The 24,161-nt window shown below is 38.6% G+C and overlaps 1 protein-coding gene across 1 annotated transcript in view; it reads left to right on the top strand.

Annotated features, from left to right (window-relative positions):
• The window catches only part of grid2 (glutamate receptor, ionotropic, delta 2), a 631,726-nt gene that overhangs the window by 399,472 nt on the left and 208,093 nt on the right, over positions 1-24,161 (top strand). Inside the window, 1 exon segment of the mRNA XM_034691895.1 lies at positions 7,172-7,377. Coding sequence (XP_034547786.1) covers positions 7,172-7,377 — 206 coding nt within the window.

Here is a 24,161-nt window from a genome sequence, read left to right as displayed (position 1 = left end):
CTTTAACACAAAATACAAAGCAACAATTAATAAAGGCATATGTCAAGGTGGGAGAGTATGTGAAGTAACATTTGATCATAAAGATACTACAAGTTTTTTGTAAATGTTGCAAAAACAATCTGGTTAAAGGGGGTATAGCACAGCAGCAGTGATACAGCCATCTCTATTAGTTGAGGATGAAGAGTCCTTTGACTGTTTGGATGCACAGTATGTCTTTGCATGGGAGACTTGGGGGTGGGAGTGGTTGAGTAAGATGACAGCGCTCGGGGAAAAAGCTGTTGAGGTGATGGGTGATCATGGTGTTAATGGAGCGGTACTGTCTCCCAGAGGAATGTTTCTCAAACAGATGGTTGCCTGGGTGGGCAAGGTCGGTGGCAATTTTGCCCGTCTTTTTATCCGTTCTGGTGTCCTGAAGCTCCTTGATGAAGAGCAGCTGACAGCCAATGATGCGCTCAGCAGTGGGGGAGGAACATGCTCCAGCCTTGTCCTCTGAACAGCAGGATGTGGGAAATCAACCAAACTTTGATGGAGAGGGCGAGGATGCTTTTGACTATTAATGTGGAAAATTGGACCAGGAGATGTCCACATTTGAAAGTCAATGACTTTCTTTTTTTTTTTTTTCCAGGGAGGTGGTAATAAAACACTCTGACACTGAATATCTTACACATTTCAACTTAACTCCAAACTCTCTGACTGACTTTTGAAGAGTGTTATTGTCCTTCAGTTTCCCTGTGTTGTCTCTCTTTGAATAGATTTCAGACCTTTAATTAACAATGGACATTTGCATATTTACAGACTTCAAGAGTTTTAGAACAGCAAGCCAGTGTTGTAGTCGAGTCACCAAACCTTGAGCCTGAGTCGAGTCTGAGTCCTCCGTGTTCGAGTCCAAGTCGAGTCCTCATTGGTAATATTATCTATTACAAGGAGGGCAGATGTTTCAAACCAAACTTTAGACAGTTCGAACCCAGACTGACTGTGTGGGACCTTTTGGATGTGTAGGAAACACTTCTTTCATAAACATTAGTGTTGGAGCTATTTCCATCATTTTATGTACATAATTATTTAACTTTATGTTGTTTATTTGTTGTTGTTTATATAAAGGGCAATGTTATGTGTGTTTATTATTATTTTATTTTAGTCCTAATTTTGACAGTTTGATAGTTTTGCATCTAGATGTGCAGGTAAGGGGTGGACACGGGGAAAGGTGAATGTGTTTACACCAGAAGACATTAGTGCACGAGGATAATACAGATGGTTTTGTGAGAAACCTTTTGCGTTTAATAAGACTTGAGAGAAACTGCAGTTTTTCCTGTACATTTAAAATGTGTTTGATCCTATGTACGATCCGCTCTCCCCCTGCGCCGTGGCTGTATCTGGAGATTAATTTAGGAAATGAAGTCTTAGCACTGTTTGATGTGCGTAGATGTGCACCGTGCTTCTGTTGGTGAGGGGACGTGCTCAGAGATTCTGCTGCACTGGGATCACTACTGGTGTCCAATAAACTCAGCCCTAACACTATTAATCAGAATTTAAGCTAACCATATTACCGTTATCCTAACACAGTAAAGTGATGAACGTCTCAAAAAACTTTAGCATCTCTCTTACTTATATGTTCATCCTGTACAGATCAAGTTTGAGCTTGTCTCCTTCCTTTCCTTGATGGGTCTCTTAAATATCCAACATGTTGCTCTGCTCTCGCTGATTTTACTGTGAAATCTTTGAAACGGCTGGTAGCGTCTTTTGATCCTGGCAGACGTCACATGAACGTGCATGCAAGTGAATGCGCATGCAGGCGAACACTCGTGCCAGCCCTTGCTCTGAACGGAATACATTTTATGAAACAAATACAAAATCTAACATGAACATTAAAACAGTCAATATCAATATATAACCCTGAGTCCTCCTCTCTACAATCCGAGTCCTTATGCAGTCAATGCTCAAGTCCAAGTCGAGTCACGAGTCCTGCAAAACGGGACTGGAGTCGGACTCCAGTACTGCAACACAGGAACAAGCTAAACACTTTGTATCACTGATGGCTGTCAAGCTTGCCCTGGTAGTCAGTGTCATCTAAGCAGCAATAATTACTTTACCTTCTCTATTCCCCCCCTGCTGTTTTTGAACACATGTAATTCAAGAGTAGGACAACAGATGCTAGATTTACAAAGTACATTTTTTCCCACGCCGCAGCAGCAACAGTGGAGCAATGTGAGATACAGCTATCACTTGTCACGTAATGTGAGTAAAGAGAATTGAACTAAAGCCAAATGGACATGCAGCTGACCAAACAGACCATCATGGACAAACTAACTTTAAAGGTAAAAGTCTGCAGTCGCAGTGTTTCAGCAGACAGGAGAAGGCAGGAAGTCAATACTGTCTGGATGGCACAGGGGGAAAAAACTACACCAAATGTGTTGATTTTTATCCAGATCTCTTTGTCCTACCCTTATGTGAGGAGCTTTAAAACAGGGGTATGTTTTTTTTCTCACAGGACTGAAAAAAGATGAAATATTTGTACTTCAGAAACATTACTCTGAATGTTTCTTTGACAACCCAGCTCTTATCACAACAATACAATCAACTTACGATTCGATTTGTTGCATCATGCAGGCTTTACAATACAATTTTTTTAAGGTTGTGAATAAAACAGTACTTACACGTATTAACAAAATGTCTCACAAAACTGTTATTAGTGTTTCTTTTTCTTTTTTACTGCCTTACACCCAGGGTACTTTATTTCCTGTTTGATAACAACCGTGTTATAGTAGTGAATATAAACAGCTTAATGAACTATCACTGGCAAGGAATAATTAATGCATTAATAACATGGGAAGAGGCATAAGCTCTTAAGTTGTCTTAATGTTGTCTCTTACGTGTCTCTTTCTCTCTCTGTTACCTGCAGAGCAAGTGTGGAGACACTACTCTTGACACATACTTGTGAGTGAGAGAGAGAGATAGATCGTCTACCAGTTTATTGATAGCAGATGGCAATCCTTTATGGATAAATAAAAAGAAATGCTAAGCAGGTAGGCAAATACACCTTGGTTGGCCACCTTAACTGCAAGATCTCAGCTTGCACCATGTCTGTATGTCTCTATTCAGTGACAGACAAAAGAGGTGTCACAAGAGAAGACAAAGGAATATACCATTTCATTCCTGATTGTCTTAACACAGCTTTTTCTAATTCAAATAAAAGCGTCCTCACTGATGTAACCTAGTTGGTGTGATTAGGTGTGTTAAGAAGTCACATTGCTGGACCTATGACCACACACAGCAGTAATGACTATATGACTATACCTGTGCACCACAGCAACAATGTTAATAATCTTGTTATTTAATCAAAATCGTATATCAGGCCAAAGGTATTTACAAATTCACTGTGCGATGTAGTGAGTTTGATGGAGCTTCATGCAAGGAGACAGCTGGGTTTGTTTTTCAAGGCTCCTCACAGGGTGAAGCAAATGCATTAGACACACAACCTGAACTATAAGCCAGTGTGGAGAATGGATTGATGAAGGCAAATAAAGCCACAGCGACCCTTTAGTCAGTCAGCAGGCAGGATGACAGAAGGAGAGAAGGGCTGACAGGTGGACTACACAGCAGCAAAGAGGCCAATAACACAGCCTGTAAAATACAGGCAGACATGGCATAAAGCATGGAAGGAGGGAGCTTTTACTGACACACAGGCTGATTGGTGAGCTCATGCTGTTGAAAACTGGGCTCAAATGAATATCTGATGTAAACAGCAACAAGCATAGAATGCATAGAAATATGCAAGTATTGTATTATCCGGGTTTTCTCTATTATGTAATTTCTTTACGCTTTATTTGACAAAAGTGTTTCGATTCTGTTGATTTAAAACGCTTTCTGACCACTGCAGACATAAATCATACAGCGTTAAACTGTTTATAGAGCTTGGCACCATAAATGACAGTTTGTGTGCTGTAATAGAAAATAAAAACATAAGAGGGAAGCTTCAACCACCATGGACTAATAGAGTATAGAGCTTTAGTTGTTTTCATGTGTGTACATTAATAGAACAGTGGGTGTTTGTGCACTCATACATCTTTCTGACTGTGTTTTCTGTGCAGTTAATTGATGAGCACAGGGTAGTGAATGTGATTTTGCTGTCATTGAATGAGGACAGCTGCCGGGCAGACTGAAGCGTAGACATTTTATTGTATTTTTGTGGATAAAAGAACAAGAAATAAACCTCAGTTAAATGGGCAACAGTGTTTTTAGTTTCATTCCTACAACCTTAGATCAATCAGGACTTCATCTAACCTGATATTGGGTGTCATCTTTTATTTGTACCAGCCTACCTACAAGAACAGTTTGTACCCAGAGAGTGTTTTTACATGGAATAGACTTTTAAAAACATCTGTGGCCACAGCTGAATGGCTATTGAAAACCAGTTCAAAGGTTCACCAGGATATTGGTTTCTGTCACAAGATTCCTCACGGTCATTTTCATGTCATATCTTGTATATCTTGTGACTGATATTATTTTATCACAGAACATCACATTCACCTACAAAATAAAAAAAAAAAATAGATGAATACACGTAGAGAAAATCATAAAACCTTTTACATACAAGCCAATCGCTCCACACTGTGACCTATCGCGTTCTTTCTCATTGCACTGTTGGTCAGGTATCAACCAACAACATCAGCCTCCAAGGGTCATTCTACATTAGTAGTCAGAGTTGTACATGTAATGTACATCGGTAATGTTTAAATCTCTCTCTTCACAATGTCTCTGAACTTTTTTGTTAAAAACACAGCTCATAGAAAGCTGTATTAATCATTTTTGTGTGAAAAATATGGTGCATTTAAATTACTGCTTTGCTTGGACAGGGTTTTGCCTAACCCCTGTTGGTGCATTTATCATTTTAATCAGTTTTTCAACACTGAAATAACTCTAAATTATCAAAATTAAACAATGTTATATCTTTTCTGACGTTGATGACCAACCAGGTTTCCACGTTGAATTCTCAGGTTGTGGTCACTGGGTATGTCAGCTGCTCAGTTTGTCTGTATGTTTAGCATGTAGCTCATAAGGAGTCACAGGGCTGGTGATGGTGTTTGTGTTGCCAATACAAAGATAGTTAAGCAGCTATTATTATAACAGCTGGTTATTATTTAAACAAATTAATAAATGTAATGACACTTTAATGGCTTGATAATTCTATGCTACTCAGACTAGAGCAACAATATTTGGCCATTGAAGATGACATCTTGATGTCTCTGCTCATCTGCTTTTCTCAACTCACGAACACACAACAGTATAAAAGTTACAATGATTAATCAGCAAACAATGAGAGTTGACATGAATGTGTTGAATGGAAGCCAAAATTGGGCTCTATGTTTGATTACAACAGCAAAATACACTCATCTGCATGCATAAACTTCAATACAAACATATATGGTGCTGTCCCCTGGAGTTATGAAAATATGTATTTCATGTGTTTGCAGCGGGGCACATGTTTAAGGAATTAAAATGTGAAATAAATAACACTGCAAGAGAAGGGAATCTTCTGGGTTTGGAAAAAAAAGATGATATGATATGATACCTGAAAGGCATAAACTATCCAAAACGCCTCCAAATGCCCTTGCTAAACTTTTGAACTGACATGCTTTTTCAAATTAGTGGCATGTGTGTATGTGTGGGTGCCCTCTCTCTAAATTAAATCTCTCTGAATCACTAGTGTTGCATAATGTCTCCTCTCTTAATACGCTGTTAAACCTCCAAAATTTGGCACTGATGCAATCACACCACCATCCCAGCCCTGTGGCCCTTAACAAGTCTAATCAATCCAGTTAATTGCTAAGCCATGACACCAGCAATGACGGCAGTGTCATCCATTTTCCATATCAAATACATCATTAGGTAGTTGCTTTACATAACCACACATACAGGCACACACGCACAGGAACACATTCCCCGACATCATTAGCAGTGGTCTCAACCAAAGTGCCTTAATTAGGATTACCTTGACCTGCAATGTTGCTCATTAAGAATCAAGGAGTCCAGGCAGTGGAAATACCGACACCAGCATTCGGGTTTATATGTGGATCAAAAATAATTGTTAAAGCGGTAATTACAGTGGTTGGTTCTCTAATCAGGCGGTCTGACAGTTTCATTAGTTATTTGTTCTCACTGTGTCCTGTTGACATAAAAGGTGGATTAATCTGAAATGGCAACACATTTTACCTCACGGCACCAGGAGTAACAACAAAGATATTCGCCAATTTTCAACAAAACAGAAAAAGACTTCTCTTGAATCATAAGAAAACTCCAAGTATCTCTCTTATATTCATGGTACCAAGCTTCATCAGGGAGACTGTGAGGAAGGCTCCCTGATAAAGACTTGATAACTTGACTTAATAAAGGCATGTAAATTAATGAAGACGGATTGCCTGGGAGTTTTCTTGTAAGTTGATGTCTACATGAATCTTTATCTAAATTGAACCTCAAAAGAGTATTTTTTTCAGTTCAGGAAACACTCCTTTTTATGCATTCTTTTAAGTCTTCTTAAGCCAAATTTTTCGTCTGATTTTCAAGTCACATCAATTCAGTAAAATGCAAACTTACAAGTATATTTCTCATGCAGCCCAATCATACATGGACTAAAAAGGCAGAGATGTCATCAACTAAAAAGCCAACTTCTGCTGGTCTTGTATTGTTAATGGTAGTTTATTGTATCAACAACAACATACAAAAATGTCGAAACACCCCTCACTTTAGATGAGTCACCACCATTTGCTTTTGTTTTTATGTCTCTCTGTTTGCTTGTCTTCAAAAGAGTGTGTCTTTGCAACTTTTTGTATACTCAAGTTATTAGAAAGAAAGTTATTCAGAACTGACAGATGTAAACATTTGCTGCCAACAAACAGTTTAGCTGAAGAAGACAAAGGACAGGATTAGAGGAACACAAATGGGCTGATAGCAAAGTGGCAGCGCCAGTAAGAGCTCATGATTTAAGATATTTGCATACAGAGGGATAAGCAATGAGCTACCATTGAGAATATGCTGCAAAGTGTCTGTTGGTTTCGATATTCGTGCTCAATGTGATAAAGCACGTCTGCCTTTCCTCTATGGTTTTATTGGGCTTAGGTATGTATAAGGTATGTGAGCCAAACATATATTCACAATTCTGTCTCTGTTTTTCCAGATATCCGTGGTATTGAAGACTTCCTGGACCGGACCTCTCAGCAGGGTATGGACGTATCCCTTCAGAAGGTGGAATCTAACATCAACATGATGATTACAAGTCTGTTCAGAACAATGCGTGTGGAGGAGCTGCACCGCTACAGAGACACACTACGCAGAGCTGTACTGTTCATGAGCCCTGCTACTGCCAAGGCTTTTATCACTGAGGTGAGGATGCAGGCTTTTTGCCCCATGTTTTCTGTTCAATAGCCTGTCTATGAGTGGCATACCAACAAGCTGTTTTTAAAATATCCTCACAACTCTATTTATCGAGAGGTTGGCATGTCTTGAGGATCTAAATGCTTTGATACAGAAATAGAAAACAGTTGTGTAGCTTATTGCTGCTTCTGCTGGACTGAAATCAATAAGGAATTGATTTTTTTGGTCAAACTTGATCTAAAAGAGTACATCTACTGCGCAACATATCTTCCAGAAGAAATTTAACATATAAGTGTATGAGTAAAAGAGGAGCAAGGCAAAAGTTATAACCTGGTGTTGACACATTTAGATGTTTATAACTTTTCCCTAGATATCAGTTTACTCAGGCTACTTGTAGAATGTTGTAAGCTAAGCAACAAGTTACTAGTTATTAAAACAATCCTCACTACCCTGAAGAATCCTCCCCTCCTCCAGAGAAATTCAGCAAGCTGAGCTGTAGCAACATGACAAAAGCAACTCTTTAAACTGCTGATATTTGTTCTCAGTTTTATTGATTTATCATTTTTCTTTTCACAAAAAAAGAAACATGATAAAGGGGATAAAATACAATACAAAGATAAAACACATTAATACATTACAGCCTACCTTCCCCGAACTCTGATACTACACACAGATACTGTCCCCATATTGTCCGGCCACAAATGCCCTAAATATAAGTCTAGCTGTTTTTAGAGCAAAGTTAAGAATAAATAATCAGAACACAGGGATGTTCAGAGAAGGAAAAATAATGGCTAAAAAGGAGACCACATTTCATTGAAAGGGCTCATATTACACAGCAAGACTGCACTGATTCTTTCATGAAGAAGTAGCCTAAATATCTCTCAGTGTTACAGTTTCACTGCCGGTAGCTTATCTTTGATCCAGTTAACAAGAAATAATTTTCTGGTCAAAAGCAGTTTGTCTTAGAGTTTAAATGTAAACAAATTAAAGCTACCTTTTTTTAGGTCTATTTCCTTTTACAGTTAATTGATGTCAGTCCAAGTCAATAGGGTCTGTGATTAAATGATACGCTCTATCCAACATCATTTGGCTCACTTGCCTCAAAGCCAGCATTTCTAAAGAGAAAAATAAAACACTTTTCAATTCAGGTTAATTTTCAGCTAAATAAAACTGTAACAATATAGATGTACAAACAACCAACCACCAGCTACAACATTTTGTAGTCAAATAGATTTTCGAGCTAGCTATTAATTTCACTTATATGCTAAAATATTTGTTTCAAAACAAAACAAAGAAGCTCTATGTGTCAGAAAATCCAAGGTTCTCCTATAAGTTTTCTCTCCAATAAAGCCAGACAGAAATGAAATGTAACACTTGGATGTACGGTAACATAAATGAAGATGAATGTGCACAGAACATGGGTCAACTTACCCCATCTCCTTTTTTAAGTTTGAGCTCATCTACTGCCCTTAGTTCTTGTTTATTTATTTACATACATAGTCTTCAGCATTGACAGGGGAAAAATAGTCATGCACAATGAGATTAATAAATGCTCTTGGTTTAACTTGACAGATGTTTACTTTACATTTACAAGTGTGTTTAAAATACATTTCACCTCATATTGCCTTTCATATATAGATGATGTTACAAGGCGCATGGATGTCTCTCTGACTTAAGTAAGCTCTCTGTGTCTCTACCAATTAAACAGATCTGCTAAAATTATAACAGCTAGGCCTCCAAAGTCTAATAACGTATTATTCATGATGCCCTGAGCATAGCACAGAGCTCATAATAATGTACATGGTTAATAGGAAAAATTCTCTTTGCTCCTGAGGTCTCTCCTGTCTTTCTCCTTCACGTTAAGTCAGTATTAATTAGAGCCCACAGTCACACACAAGGTGCAAAGCCGAACTTACATGTATATTTGAATATATTTATTTACTTAAAGACATGCTCAAGTTTTCACTTTTTAAACTCGCACAAGTGCCCCCCCTCCCACACACACACGGAGACACACACACACATCTACACATCCCCCCCTGCTATCATGCTCTTTATCTCTACAGAAGAAGACAATTAGGGGAGTTCCTTATGCTCTTATACATAAATGATATGGAGGTCATGGTTGAAAGCAATAGGCTCTAGTATTAGTTATGAATTCATAATATGAAGTGGTAGGATAGGGCTTAATCCCGTGTGTCATGTTCTCATCTCGGTTTAATTAAAAGTGACCTCAGAAAGAGCAATCACAATCTAATTTGGTTGGAGGCGTGACAGGGAGGGGGTGAAAGACGGGTGTATTGTGTGTCTATATGGACTATGACAATGTGTGTTAAGGTTTTGCACTCATGGATGGTGCCAAAAAAAAATCTGCCTTTGAGCATGCTGAAAGGGATTGTTGACCACTAGATAGCAAAAGAGACTTGAAAACACGGTCATCCACTTTGACTCAAAGGTTTGTTCAACTTCTTAGTTCAATTACACCCTTTAGCAGAAATACAGCATCATTTATATCCCTCACCTAATTTTCCTACCATTGGTCTTCATTCTCATTGGTTATAGATACAGGTTATACATCCTAACTTCAGAGAAGGGACACAATTGTATTTACTCTCTCAGAGGTTAGCCTCAAGTGAATCACCACCTGTTAATTATAACTTTTTAATGCAAATGACCACAGTGCATACATCTTTTTCCATATTCAAATCAACTGTGAGGAACTTTGGATTTGTGTCAAAACTTCCCCTGTTCAAGCTGGCATTTCTTAAATCTTTACTTAACCTGTCGGAAACATTCATGTTAGTCTAACAAAAATCATTCTGCTTTATGATAATTGTAGAAATGTGCAAGTTGAGTTGACTCTACAATTTACTGTTGTCACTCTTTCTGGTTGGCACCAGAATTATATCGTTATTTTGATCTGATTATAGCTTCAGTCAGTGGCTACTGCCATACACTTTAATGCTGTACTTCCTGGATTTAAACAAGCACAGATGACAGTTAGTTGGCATCTTATAATATAGAGATAGAGATGCACGTAACCAGCACAAGTTTGTGGATGTTAAACTGCAAGGAGGATCAATGGCTGGTGGTGCTAGCTCTGCTAATGTGCTAATGTTAGCCACACTCAACAAACCCATTTGACAATGCTTATCCACATCCAGAGAAAATTAACTTTGCTCTCAATCTTTTTTGTCCTTATCTGACCGTGTTGCAGTGGTGATATTAAAATAAAAAGACAAAGTCAATTTTAAAATTGATTGTCTAGTATGCCTTCATAACATGTAAAGAGAGTAATATTAATCGGAGCCTTTTTCAGATGTTAAAAACGTCATAAACTATGTTAAACTGTGTATGCTACAGAAAGCTATAGTAGGTGTAGGTTGTAGTGAAGATTATAGTTGAGCCAGTGTGTCTTAAAAATGTACTCATAAAAGGTACTTTATTTTGTCTCTTAATTATGTGTTGCATTTAAAGTACTGGCTTTAATTCACAATTCAGACTTGGGAAACAAAATTAACCACATTCCACTGAACAGGGTGAATGAAGGTTAGGTCATCTGCATCCCTTTAGACACAATTAACCTCACTGACTCCTGGAAATAACAGAGGTTGAGGCGCTAGTTTTAAATAGAAAACATGGCCTCTGACAAAGTAGAAAAAACAGTTGAAATGATTGTGAATATTGAGCATATTTTAATATTCCACACTCCTTTGTTCCATGAAATCTGATCTAAAAAAAACGTGTTGGGAATTGTTTCAGCTATTAGCTTATAGAAGGTAGAAGTGTCAGCCTCCATTTTAGCCTGTGAGTTGAACCCAAATTAGTTTTCTAGATTTTCTCTCCCTCCTTTGGCAAGGTTGACAAAGCAGCCATTTAATCTAATTTAGCACGACATGGAGGGGAGACAAGGTTCTGAGATGAAGTGTCAGGAGATGGTCAAGACTGGATGATTGGATTGATGATCACATACCTCCTTCTTTTCCTGGCAAGATGGTGAGGAGGAGTACAGAAGAGAGAGGCAGAGAGAAGGACTGGAGACAGACACAGACTGGCAGGAGAGACACATGGAGACAGAGAGAGATGACTAGGACCTTGTTTTTACTCTGGCAGAGTTTTTTGCGAGGTCATTTGTCACAGTGAACACCCGCCTCCCAGATGCATTAGGCACTAATGTTGGATGTGAACTCAGTGCTTTTCCAAAATTACAAGACTTGGCAGAGGGAAGGTGGGGGGTTGCAGCCTGCAAGAGTGATGAGTTAGGATTGAAGACAATTTAGGAGATGTACAAAAGTGCAAAAATGCAAATTACGTCATCTATATCAAGCAGGTTTTGTTCGGAAACCTTATTAAACCTGCAAAGATAGGTCATATTTTTGTATTTATTACTTATGAAGTAAACTGTACAAAGTTACTGTAGCTTTCCCTACTCTCCAGGTTATTACATTTAGCTGAGCATAGATATACGGTAGAAGGCTATCAAAAAATCTGTGTCTTGGTTATACTCCCGCATCATAAACTTGGATTATGAAAGTCATATAATCCTTAATAAAGACCGGTTTGGGCAGGAGCAATACTAAAATAGCAACCAGTAACTCTTCCATAACATATTCTTTGAATAGACCTAAGAATGTACCATAGCAATCATGGTGAAAGACTACAAAAAGGGTCATATATTACTTTTTTAACCGTCATATATATCAGTTTAATATCTTTTTTTTAAACTTGGTGAATGTTTGGAGGAGTGAAAATGAAGCCAAAGAAGCAACGCTTATGGAAGGTATGAATGAACTAAGGGACAAAGTGATCTACAGTTTACCACAGGAACACTGCAGTGAGGAAGTTGGGCAGGTAATTGTGTGAATTAAAAGGTCTTAAAACTTAATGTGGCGGGGAGACATGTATTGTAATTTGTTAAACTGCCACCAGATTGGTGCAGGTCACTGCTCAGATTCTCTATGGGCAATGAGAAAAGTTCTGCAGACAGCTTGTTTCTGCACTCTGAGGGAAGCTGACCAAATTTTGCTCCTTGTTTTTAGGACTCATCATTTCTTAGAGCAACTTAATTTCAGGTATTCATATTTAGACAAAATATATTAGTTAATGGGCTGTGTCCACTTTTATTTTTTTTGCTCCGGCAACTCCCACAACCTATTTCATGGGGCTTCTCATCATCTCTGGCTGCTGCCACTTATCTCACAGCACTTCCACTTCCCTCATCAGACATTAACCTGGTTTTAGATGCTCTGCATGTTTAATATTTACTGTTATTTAATGGAATTTGAGAACAAACTGTAAAAAAAGGGAACATAATTGTACCCTGGCATTAGCAGCAGCATTTCACCTGGAAGCCTCTAGAAAAGTTTAAGTTAACACCAAGCGGCAGCCTCCAGTCTCAAAATATGAAGCCCATGCGGAAATGTTATAAACTGCAGTTCATTGAGCATCCTCTTGAGGCTGGCTGCAGAAACAGCGGAAACCACATACACATCAATTCAAAAAAGACAATCTTTGCAGCATTAATAAACATGTTTACAGCCTGGTTAAAAAACGGCTTTGGTCTACGTAGCTAGTTTCTCTATAGGCACACACTGTATGGGAGGGGAATTTTTTTTGTATCGCAACGGTTTAGAAGATATTAAGATTACAAGTTTCGCCCAAATAAGGACATGACTGATTTGACTGACAGGCGGGAACACATAGCTGTTGGCGAGGAAGCTCAAACTCCGCCCCTTTTTACCTCACACTGAGCCTGGTTCAGTCAAGCAGCAACCTCCGGTCTCAAACTATGAAGCCCATGCAGAAGTGTTATAAACTGCAATACATCGAAAACCCGATTTTGACTGGTCAGTAATGGAGAAATGATAGCACTGTGGTGTTTAAAAGTCTAACCATTCCTTTTTTATTTAATTATGTTATTGGGCATTTAGTAGTAGAGAGTGGGGGAAGACTTGCAGCAAAGGGCCAAGCCAGCAACCACTGCGACGGTGACTACAGCCTCTGTATATGGGGTGAACACTTAAACTGCCTGGCCCATTGGTGCCCCAGTTGAACTATTTTAGACTGAGATCACTGTGAGTGCAGCGGAAGAGGCTGAGGGCGTATTTGTGCATAGGACGCTGAACGCTGACAACTCTTACCTGCAATGGTTTATATTGTATGGAAAATGGGCGCTGCCAATCCAGTTACACTTTCAGTGGACACAGTGGCCCCACTGGTCTGGGCTAAAATGATGTACTCTAAAATGTGTGTGCCCTAGTTCAATATCCACCAGGTGCCCCACAGAATTGCCTTCCGCCTCCACATTTATGTATTTCACCACACACAGATATAAAGTACTCCTAGAACCATCACTCTCATTCAATTTTCTGTATTATTTAACATTTTCCAGCTCTGCTTACTTGGACTCACCCACATGGACCAGATCTCAGTCTGGTCCATGTGGGTGAGTTAAGCTGCTTCTGCCAACAGGGCTCCTTGCCATTACATACACCTCCCTGTTCCAACCACTCCATGAAGACAGCAGAGCGATGTGGGTTCCTTGCCCTGGGTCTATTGGCTTATTAATAATATTGCTTGCCATGAGTTATGAATGGATTCTCTGGACTTCCTCTGATGATTAAGGACCAACAATGTGAGAAATGTTAGAAAGTCAAAATCATTGCAATCATTGCTGTGGGGTTTTCCCTGGTTTGAAATATGCCTGTGATCATTGTTTATGAATAAAGAAGACCTCAAAGAAAGAATATGTACAGTATCTAATCATTGACATTAATGCATTTGTATGCATATTATAACATGAATGAATTATGCCATGCACATGGTGACTATTACCTTGTAGGGTAGACAATACATTAAACTGCTGGTGTGTTTATGAACCAGTCTATCAGAGGTGTTTTATTCTTTTGCATTGTCAGTTTGGTACAATTGTGTTTGAAGAAAAACTTCTTGTGTAACCATCTGTATACCAAGCTTAAACTTACCCAGAATGGTGCTTAATTAATATTGCCAATAATACTTTTTCTTGGCTGAAGCAGCTTGAATTAAACGGATAAATGAATATTGTATGAACGAAAGCATTAGTATTTGAAAATTAGGCATATTGCCACGAGTCAAATTGACTCCAGAGGAATTCATTTTCATTTCTCAATTTCTCTTTCCCACAAACACACCAATACACACAGAGAGAGAGAGAGAGAGAGAGAGAGAGAGAGAGAGAGAGAGAGAGAGAGAGAGAGAGAGAGAGAGAGCGATGAGAGGAGAGAGAGGAGAGAGAGAGAGAGAGAGAGAGAGAGGAGAGAGAGAGAGAGAGAGAGAGAGAGAGAGAGAGAGAGAGAGAGAGAGAGAGAGAGAGAGAGAGAGAGAGAGAGAGAGAGAGAGAGAGAGAGAGAGAGACCATATCAGATATGCAAAGAAGTGGAAAATATGAATTTTGCTATTTGATCTAAAAGTGTTAAAATTTTAAAACGTTGCCATTTTGGGACTATTTCTCTTTAACTGACATCTCTTACTTGAAGGACCATCAAACGGGTTCGGGACGATTCCAGAGATGACAGATGTCGCAAATGAAACATGAAGGAAAATATTCTGTAGACATGTTGAATAATGCATTCACCAAATATGACTGCATGTACTGAGAAAGTTTTTAAGCCTGTTCTCATCACTGTCAGATGACTTCCATGACTAAATAAGCCAAAAAATACTCAATTAAAGAACTTATGTGGAATATTAACCAGAGAATGGCAAATATTATATAATGTAAGAGCACATTTAACTCTGCGTATGTAAGCAGAGCATGGACAGACTCTGTGGAAGCTCCAGGCTACTCAGAGAAAATTAGTGCATTCCTCTTCATGTGATGACACCAACATTTACATGTCATTACATCTTGGATGGAAAGCTGTCTCCCTGCTTTTGCTATGTTACAACCTGGCACGACTTCTATATTCATCTTTCCACATCTATTTACTTTTTCCTCTGCTGACTTTTACCCAAACTCAGGCAGAAATGGCATATAAAGGCTCTATGATATATACTTCTTACCCCCCATGCTTAAAATAGCCTGAAGAAAAGGTATTTGGAGTTATTTTCCACAGTGAGCGCCTTTTTGTTGTTACAGTCAAGGTGGGTGGTTCTGCTGGGAGCTGTGTTTTGAAAAAGTTGTTGAGTTGCTGTCATAGCTTCAGGATTGTACTTTTCACATTCTTTCTGCTTCACTCTGTGAATGTGTGAGCTCCATTCTATTGTTTATTTTGTTGTTTTTGTTGATTACTCTCACTTCAAAGTGCAGCAAACAACAGTGCTTTAGATGTACTTTTTATAATGAAATGGTTTTCAAGTTAAAGCGACTGTGGAAACATTTCATTAGTTTCGGTCTTGGTGGCCCCTAAACAAAGAAACATGTCTTGTCTCTGCTGTGTGTGTGTGTGTGTGTGTGTGTGTGTGTGTGTGTGTGTGTGTGTGTGTGTGTGTGTGTGTGTGTGTGTGTGTGTGTGTGTGTGTGTGTGTGTGTGTGTGTGTGTGTGTGTGTGTGTGTGTGTGTGTGTGTGTATATAGAGTATCCTGCCTCATTTCAACTATTTAACTGACGGCTAACTGTGAAACCTTTTTCAGAGGAAATTTTGCTCTCAGTGCAGGAAATCTACATTTGAATCTGACCTGCTGGTAGATTCAAATGTAGGCTTCAAAAATAACCATATAAAAATATTCAATCTTGCTCATGTTCTCTTTTAAGTCCTAGAGAGGCTTAAATATTAAACTCAGTCTAATTTGTACCCGTAGAGAACTCCCCGTAGTACTTTTCAGTCATTGAAAATCTATTGAGGTCTTTTGAAAATTCTGCCAAAACTGTCTGCCTAAACCTTTCAGCACTTTTCTAAAGAGTAATAGAGTCATCAGAATTACAAAGTAATTGATTTTCAAGTGAGCCACAAATGTGTGAATGGACATTAATCACCAGTTAGCAGGATGTGTGGGCTTTGAAGCCATTGAAATGTTTTATCAATCTGCATATGAAGCAAAAAACAGCTGTTGGAAAGCCAATAGAAATGTTAAGACATAATAGAAGGTGTGTTGGCCATAAGTAGAACTCTTGTTGATTTAGCATAACAACAAGTGTGAGTGTGAAATAAAGTGACATTTATAAATTACTAAAGACAGTTTTTTAGTCTTTTCCAGTCCAGATGCATTAGGGTGAATTTTAAGTGTGTCTGTTATGGTTGTCTCTTACACCAAAGCATTACATTACAATAGACCAAAACTGGTGTGTTCAAAACACTTACATCTCCATTTTCAGAATTCTACATAAAACTGTAAACTTTGTATCTCAGGGGTCAGGATTTTCAGCATGGGATGTATTCTGGCTTGCATTTGTTGCACGTTTCTAGTCAGAGTAGTGTTGACCAGTCACAAATCAGCATAACAGTCCGTGTGTAGAGCAAAAGAAGACCGATGTGTAACTTTACTGTCCACTGTTGAACTGAGACCTACTTGAAACAGATGAATGTGCTCTACTCTGATGGGTGTAATGGTGGATTTGAACTTTCAAATGTGATAAGGAATGCGATGGACAAGTCTGGCAAAAGACGATATTGGAGGTTTAGCTCAGTATGGTTTAGATACAGTCTCAGTGAGTGGTTTAGGCTTGTTGATTACTAAATGCTTGTATGAAAACTGTCTACCTGTGTCCACTTCTTGCACACATGGACCCTTAATTCTTAAGTTTGTGTTTCACCTGGAAAGTTTTGAAGAACACTAGTTGTATTGTGCTTGTTAGCTTAGCATGGCTAACTATCCAGGTTATTGTTTTGTTGCTGCCTCCAAATTGCAAACTTAATGGAGAGACCAAAGTTATAGGAACCTTCCATTCACTGTATGATACCCTGATGGTCCAGCACTACGTAAGAGCAGAAATGGACACAGATTAGCGTCTGATCATGTGCAGACAAAGTTTAAATCTTTCAAAGTAAAGTGACAAACTATTATTTGCTTCAGTTTGGTTCATTTATTTTGCATTTCCCTGCTTTGATATTCTTTCTCAGGGAAACTGGGGAGTTTGTCTTGTTCTGGTAAATGTTTTTGGTCATGGACAATTTTTCGTTCAAATCTGCAAATCACCTTTTAAAATAAGTTTTAATTCATTCTCTGCAACCATCCTTGAGGGGTCGCGATTAGCAAGCCTCTACTGCTAATGGAGACTTTAATCAGATGTTTTGATTCTGCCCTGCTTCACTTCCACTGATGAATATGTATTTTATTATCAAAATCCTGTGCATGCATTTTTCACAAATTTATTATGAATTACCTTTGATTTATTTTGGTCCCAAGGGCCATGAAGTATCTGCTAGTAAAAGACAAAGGGGGCTGTCAATAACACTCCAAAACTAGTAACCTGTTACAGCAGGACATATTAAATTGGATCAAAGTATTTTGAAATAATGTATAAAAGATGTTTTAAGCTTGGGGAAAGATTAATAGCTTTTATCCCAGCGAAATCCCACTATCTTCTTATCATAACATTTATATAAACATGATCAACTGAGTCTCTCTAATCTTTGTAAAGTATTTACTTAGATTCTACAGTGCACCTTAATTAACTTTGACATAGATTATTTTGTTCATGAACTGTCTGACTTGTCATTATTAATTATGTGGAGCATGTAAAATCCTTGGAATCATTGACTTAATGTCAATTTCTTTCAAAATGAAGTGCAATTGGACAAATGGAAACACTAAGATATATCACACTGTGCTGCAGTATGGTCAAATTCAATCTTCGATGTGTTGTCATTCTTTGTATCTGTCTTAATCCTTTAGCATCTGCTTACTGTTGCATGAAGGCCAACACCTCTGCAATCCCCTTGTTCTTGGTCAACTTAACCAGACTTTTCCTGCATTAATTCACTCAGTTATAGCGGGCAGTGGGCTGGACAGACACTGTCAGAGTAAATTGAAGGGTAGAAAATGTGGGTTATTAACATGGTGGTTTCTGGGTAGTTGGACTGAATTCCTTGACATGTTGACATGGGCAGTCTTTATCTCGTTCAACTCCTGCGTCATTCCTGTGATGCTCTGAAAAGGGAAATGAGGAAACGTTTACACATGTAATTATGGAACGAGACAGTTTGGAAGAAGGTGGACAGAGGGCTATTGAAGATCATTATGAGAAGGGAATCAAGAAAAAGTGAAATAATAAAAAGAAAGGGAGATTGGGAGAGAAGTTGAGGGATCAATTCAAGTAGATAAAAGTACAGGTTGATGTGGGAAACAAAGAGGGGTACGGATTAACAAAGATGAACGTGTCTTTGATACTTTGAAGCAGATAAATTTGGTGCCATGACTGCTTTTACTAAAGTTATATAATTATTAGTCCTTCAATCGGCTTATAATACAGATTTCTTAGATATGTTTCTCCAAATACAACACATATGCACAATGCAGACCTTTATGGCATTGAGATCTGTTCCTATGTAGAAGTCAATGCAACATGACTCATAAGGAAGGACAAAAAGAAGTAGGGAGATATAAAGGAACCTTAATGGGGAGTGTGAAGGATAAGAATATGGAGAGCAACGGAATAGAACAGGGCAAAAATAAATGTTCATCATGAAGTGGAGCCAGCTTATACTCTTCAGTGAAGACAAACAAAGAGGAGTCATAGAAAGACTGTGATACCCACACACGGAAGCTGATATATCCTCCAAGAAAAGCGCTGTATATTAATATTTACCTTCTGCGTGTACCCGAGTTTCTGAAGAAAGTATTCATCAGAAACTCACACTTCATAAATAACAGCAGCACAGCAGAGAAAATGTTTTGTTTTTGTTAGTCATATGCCAGCCTTTCACACACAGCTGTGGAGGTAACACTCATTAAAGTTAAACTGGTATGAGTTCATGAATGCCACAAAGATTAATTAAAATGGATTTTTGAAATCTTGTCAATCAAACCAATATGACAGAAATCTTCCTGTAGTTATTCTGAGCTTGTGAGGTTTCATAACCTACATGACGTCTTTGGATGATTGAGAAGAACATAGCAAGGGCTGACCTCAATATTCCACCTGACAGCCCTGACAACTAATAGTTATTTGTGTGCGAATCTATACATTGCCACTTAGGGAGGAATATCAGCTAGTTAGATAGTTGGATGTTTCAGGTTCTGCTTTCATTTACTCCTTCAATGAAAATAACACCATGGCTACTTGCATGTTTCAATGTCCAGAGTGTATAGAATTGACTATAGAGGAACAGCTACCAAATCTGTGTTTGAAGGGTGACATGTGCTACCAGCTGAGCAAAATCTACCACCACACGTTGTGTTGGGTCTTTATCAGGCTTACAATGTACATTATGAATAACTTGACTGTGGCCATAAAATGTATTCAGGCAGTGCTACAGTTTGAATTCATAGCACTCTTTGTACTGCAGCTCATTTCATGTTCTGTCTTGAGTTTGTCATCACACATCTACAAAATACTGTGTACAAATCCATTGGTGTCTTATCAGTTCACAATACCATTGTCTCCTAAGAGAGTCTTCTACCCTTGTGCCTTTGCAATTTGAGGACCCATTCACCATCCCTGATTGTTGTTCCTTTTTTATTTAGTTGATACTCAAGTTTTTATGTCTGTTTTTGTCATCTGCGTTGTAAAAAGAATCTGATTTACAGCACAACCAGGGGTAATGAAAGGGAGCATACTTAAGCTGTGAGAGTTCAAAATCTAGATACACAAATGAAACCATCCAATACCAGGGCGTACATCTCATTGTAACGTTACATATGATTTAGAGCTGAAAGTTACGGCCTGTGCACCATGAGACTTAAAAGAGCCATCCTTGATTGGGCCACTCCACTGAACATCAACTCAGACAGTGAGCTGATTAAAAGGTTTATTTTGAGAACCATGAGTTGTACAGAACTGCAGTGCTGTTTCTTGCCTTTCAGGTTCTGATTGCTCCCAGGTTTCATGCATTTGGAGCCTTTCAAAACAGTGAGACACAATAAATGTTTGTTGGACAACAGTATTCCAAGCCTTTAGAAGAGTGTAAAAAGTTAAATAATAGATAGAGGTGTGTTGCTTGGCAACAGTCACCGCTTTGTAAGTGTTCCTAAGGATTCGCATTATAGACACAGCCACGACTGTTGCCAATAAGAGTTCGTGTACAAGGTGTAGATGTAAGACAGTAATAAGGGAAAGAACAGCTGGTACACTTGGCTCCAGAAAGGCAGGTTGTAACATAATGATACTGCACCATCAGGTTCAAAGCTGACCTTATTGACATTCAGGGCAGAGAGGGTCAAAGTAACTGGGTTCCCTGCATCAAGCTGTCAGTTATCCAGCTGCACTCCTTTTCTATCACCCTTCTATGCTTCTGTTACTGTTAGTTTTATGATTCGTGGTTATACTGAGACTAAATTTCTTCACCTATGCGTCTGTGATGCTATCACTCTTTGTACAACTGTGTGGCAAAACAGGCTCCGCCCAATCATAATAACCATGCATTGAAACAAACCGTACAACCACAGCCAAAGAGAGAGAGGCAGCTTTCTCCGCCTGGCACTCTCCTCTGCAGTTAAAAGGGCACTTCAAGGGCTCAGCTGTGGGCCTCTCCTTGAACTTTATCACCAGACAGAGATAGCATTATGTTCTTATCTCAACAAACAGGATGTGCATGTGTGCGTTAGCGTGTACGTGTGTGATGTGCGTCGACATTAAGGTTTTATCTGTGCACATAGAGCTAGAAGCACAATGATTATAGAGCATTACTGCTAACGGGACTGAAAGGTTGTGTTTGTGGGTGCGTGTGTGTGTGTGTGTGTGTTTGTGTGTGTGTGTGAGCAAGGAGCACCAAAGGGTAGCGCTATTGACTGCCGCGAGTACAGCCACTAATGGGGATGCCAGTAAGTACTTTGGAGATGATACAGATTTGTGTGTGTGTGTGGGTGTGCACGTGTGTTTGTGCTCGTGTGTTAGCTTGTCATCACACTTTTTTCATTTTAGGCAACGTGCTTATCTGTTTTCTCATTCTCCCTCCCCTGCTGCATACTCAAACACACAGTCACACACACTTTAACTCACCTACACACTCCTCATGGATTCTTTGCCCTACAAGCATCCTTTAGCTTCCTTCTCACCCATCGCTATGTTTCCATCTCTATCACTTTATCTCGCCTTTATCACATTATCTCCATTTACTCTCATGCACACACACTCACACAAGCACACACATCAGTATACATTCTTCATGAGACATGTTACAGAGGTGAGAGCGTGCTGTTTAAAGAGAATCGATAGAATAGGAAGAATGAACAACAAAACAAAATGCTTTCCCTTCCTCCATCCTTCCTAACTTCCTCTGCTTCGATTATTGAACATTTTTTCTGATGTTACATCCTCTGGTAATTCCTGTACTCTATTCCTAATGGGATTTATCCTTTTAAAGATGTGAAATTGGAAATTGTTTTCAAGGAAACAAAGAGAGAAGGGAGGGAGAAAGGAAAAGAAAGGAATGGCAGAAAGAGATGAAGCCTAGGGAAATAAATAAAAAAGTAAAGGGACAGTTCATGTGAGAGAAATATGTCCACAGTAGAGTATGTGAAATGAAGAGGGACAAATTGGGAAATGACTCGGGGGAGGATAACACACAAACAGATAAAAGCATTGCATGTTTCAATATGTCACAGAATTGCTGTGAGCATGGCTTCTTGCTTACAGCTGACAATAAAGCAGAGGGTTTTCTTCTCCCAAAGCCTCTTACTGCGTATGGCTGAATGGCCACAAATAACATAGCAGCTTTTAAGAAGAGCATGTGACATTTACACTGTTGTTGTAGATTTTTTTTGTTTCCCTTTGTTCTTTTAGTTCTTGCTCTGAGCAAACATTGTCCTTAAATTTAAAAATCCAAGCAGATACAGATTATCTGATTACACCAAAGGATATGAGGCAATCAGTTAAGCTTTAGATGCTGCCTTTGTAAATAAAATGTGTTATCTTATAATTAATTTATTTTTACATATATAATTCGATTAAACATGTTTTCATTAGGGTTTTTCTTTCGGGTTATGCCTCAAATTAAAAATCTGAATTGTTAATAGATAAACATTTCAGGACTTTAAAGCCTTGAAACATTTGTAACCTCAGTTTTGTTTCTGTAAAAATCAAAGCTAACTAAGTAATTGCCTCATGAATTACAAAGCAATTAAAAAAAAATAAAAAAATAAACTAATGGCAACTCTGATGTTAAAAAAAAGTTAAGCCAATGGGAAAGAGCAGAAAACTGCAGTTCCTCAAGTTTCCACTTGAGGCTGGCTCCTAGAGCCCAGGAGACCTTATTCATGCCCATGTCAAAATGCTCACTTTTACAGCAGAAATAAAAATGTTTAAAGCCTGGTACACAAAACATTTTGGTCTGGATAGGCTATTTCTCTATTCCTGCAAACCCTGCAAGGGAAATATTTGTTATAATGGGTTTTGAAGACATTAAGCCTAGAAGTTTTGCAAAATTAGGAGTTTGGCTGACTTTACTGACAGTTTTAACTATTAAAGCTGTAAGCCAGTGGGATAAAGGCCCGTCTCAATTCTGCCACTTTGCCTCTTGCTAAGTCGACCAGAAATTCAGTCGAGTCAGCATTTCAAATTTGGTGACTGCCGTCACTAGGCTTAAAACCTTTGCCTTAGAAACCACTGGGTGACATCACTTAGACTACATCATTATGCTAGTCTATGTAAAAGCATTATAAAAGGGAAGTGAACCAATAAGATAAGTATGCAACCATGTTAGATACACTTATTGGAAACTCTCAATGCTTAAATTACCATTCTTTAGCAGTCACCAGATCTTTGACAAGGTTCTTGTTATTGCTATAGATGTCCTATAACCTAACAATAAACCTCCTCATGCCATATTGAACACCTGTTTGTTCCTGTTAACACATATAAAGCATATTTTAGGGCCTTTAAGGGCTTCATTATAACTAACACAAATTCCAAGGACCTTCCATTAAAGGACCGTCCAAATAATGTTTTGGTTTGACCCATGCAGCATATATTTGAAAGTCATAGATTGACATGTGCATGTATCAAATCTAATACATGTAAATTACATGCAAACACAAAGTTCTGCACCAGATTCCACATTTTGCTGTCCCAAAACTGATATTGTAGTTTGATGTATATAACAGCAAAGTTTAGCTTTATCCTACCAGTCTCTATGTTTCATATTATTTCTGTACATACATATTTGATGGTCCAGTTCATGAACCACACAGTTTATTCCCCTGGATCTTGCTGACTGTAGCTGGAACTGAAGCCTGTGTCATAATTAAGATTGACAACTCTCTGCTTTACTGTGTCAAGAAAAACGTGCACATGTATGGAGCCCAATTTCCCAACAATGTGAACACTGGAAACCCTTCTAAGTGTGGATGTATATTAATGTTTTTCCTGTTGTAAGTAAAAATGATGTTGCCTCTTGACTAAACCAGCAGACAGGTTTTAATTTCCAACATTATTTCAACAATGTCAAAAGTTGTCATCTGTCCATGAGGATGGTTGCAAATTCCGCAGATTATTTTCAATGGCCAACAAAGATGTTAGACAAGCAGCCTTTTTGCTGCTGCCTTGTGGTCTCATGTTTCATCTTCTTTTCTGTTTTCTTTTCCTTGCTCTTCCCCTGTTGTACGATGGAATTCTCTTTCTTGTTTGATCTTGAAGAAGTTTCAGTCCCCATTCACTCTTAGGTACGAAAACATAGAAATAAGTCGCTTGGAAACATTGTTGCCCTCTTGCAGAC

This window comes from Notolabrus celidotus, chromosome 9 (genome assembly GCF_009762535.1).
Source record: "Notolabrus celidotus isolate fNotCel1 chromosome 9, fNotCel1.pri, whole genome shotgun sequence".
NCBI classification, from domain to species: Eukaryota; Metazoa; Chordata; class Actinopteri; order Labriformes; family Labridae; genus Notolabrus; species Notolabrus celidotus.
Note: the sequence above shows the minus strand (reverse complement) of the source record. Positions and strands in the feature narration are given on the sequence as shown.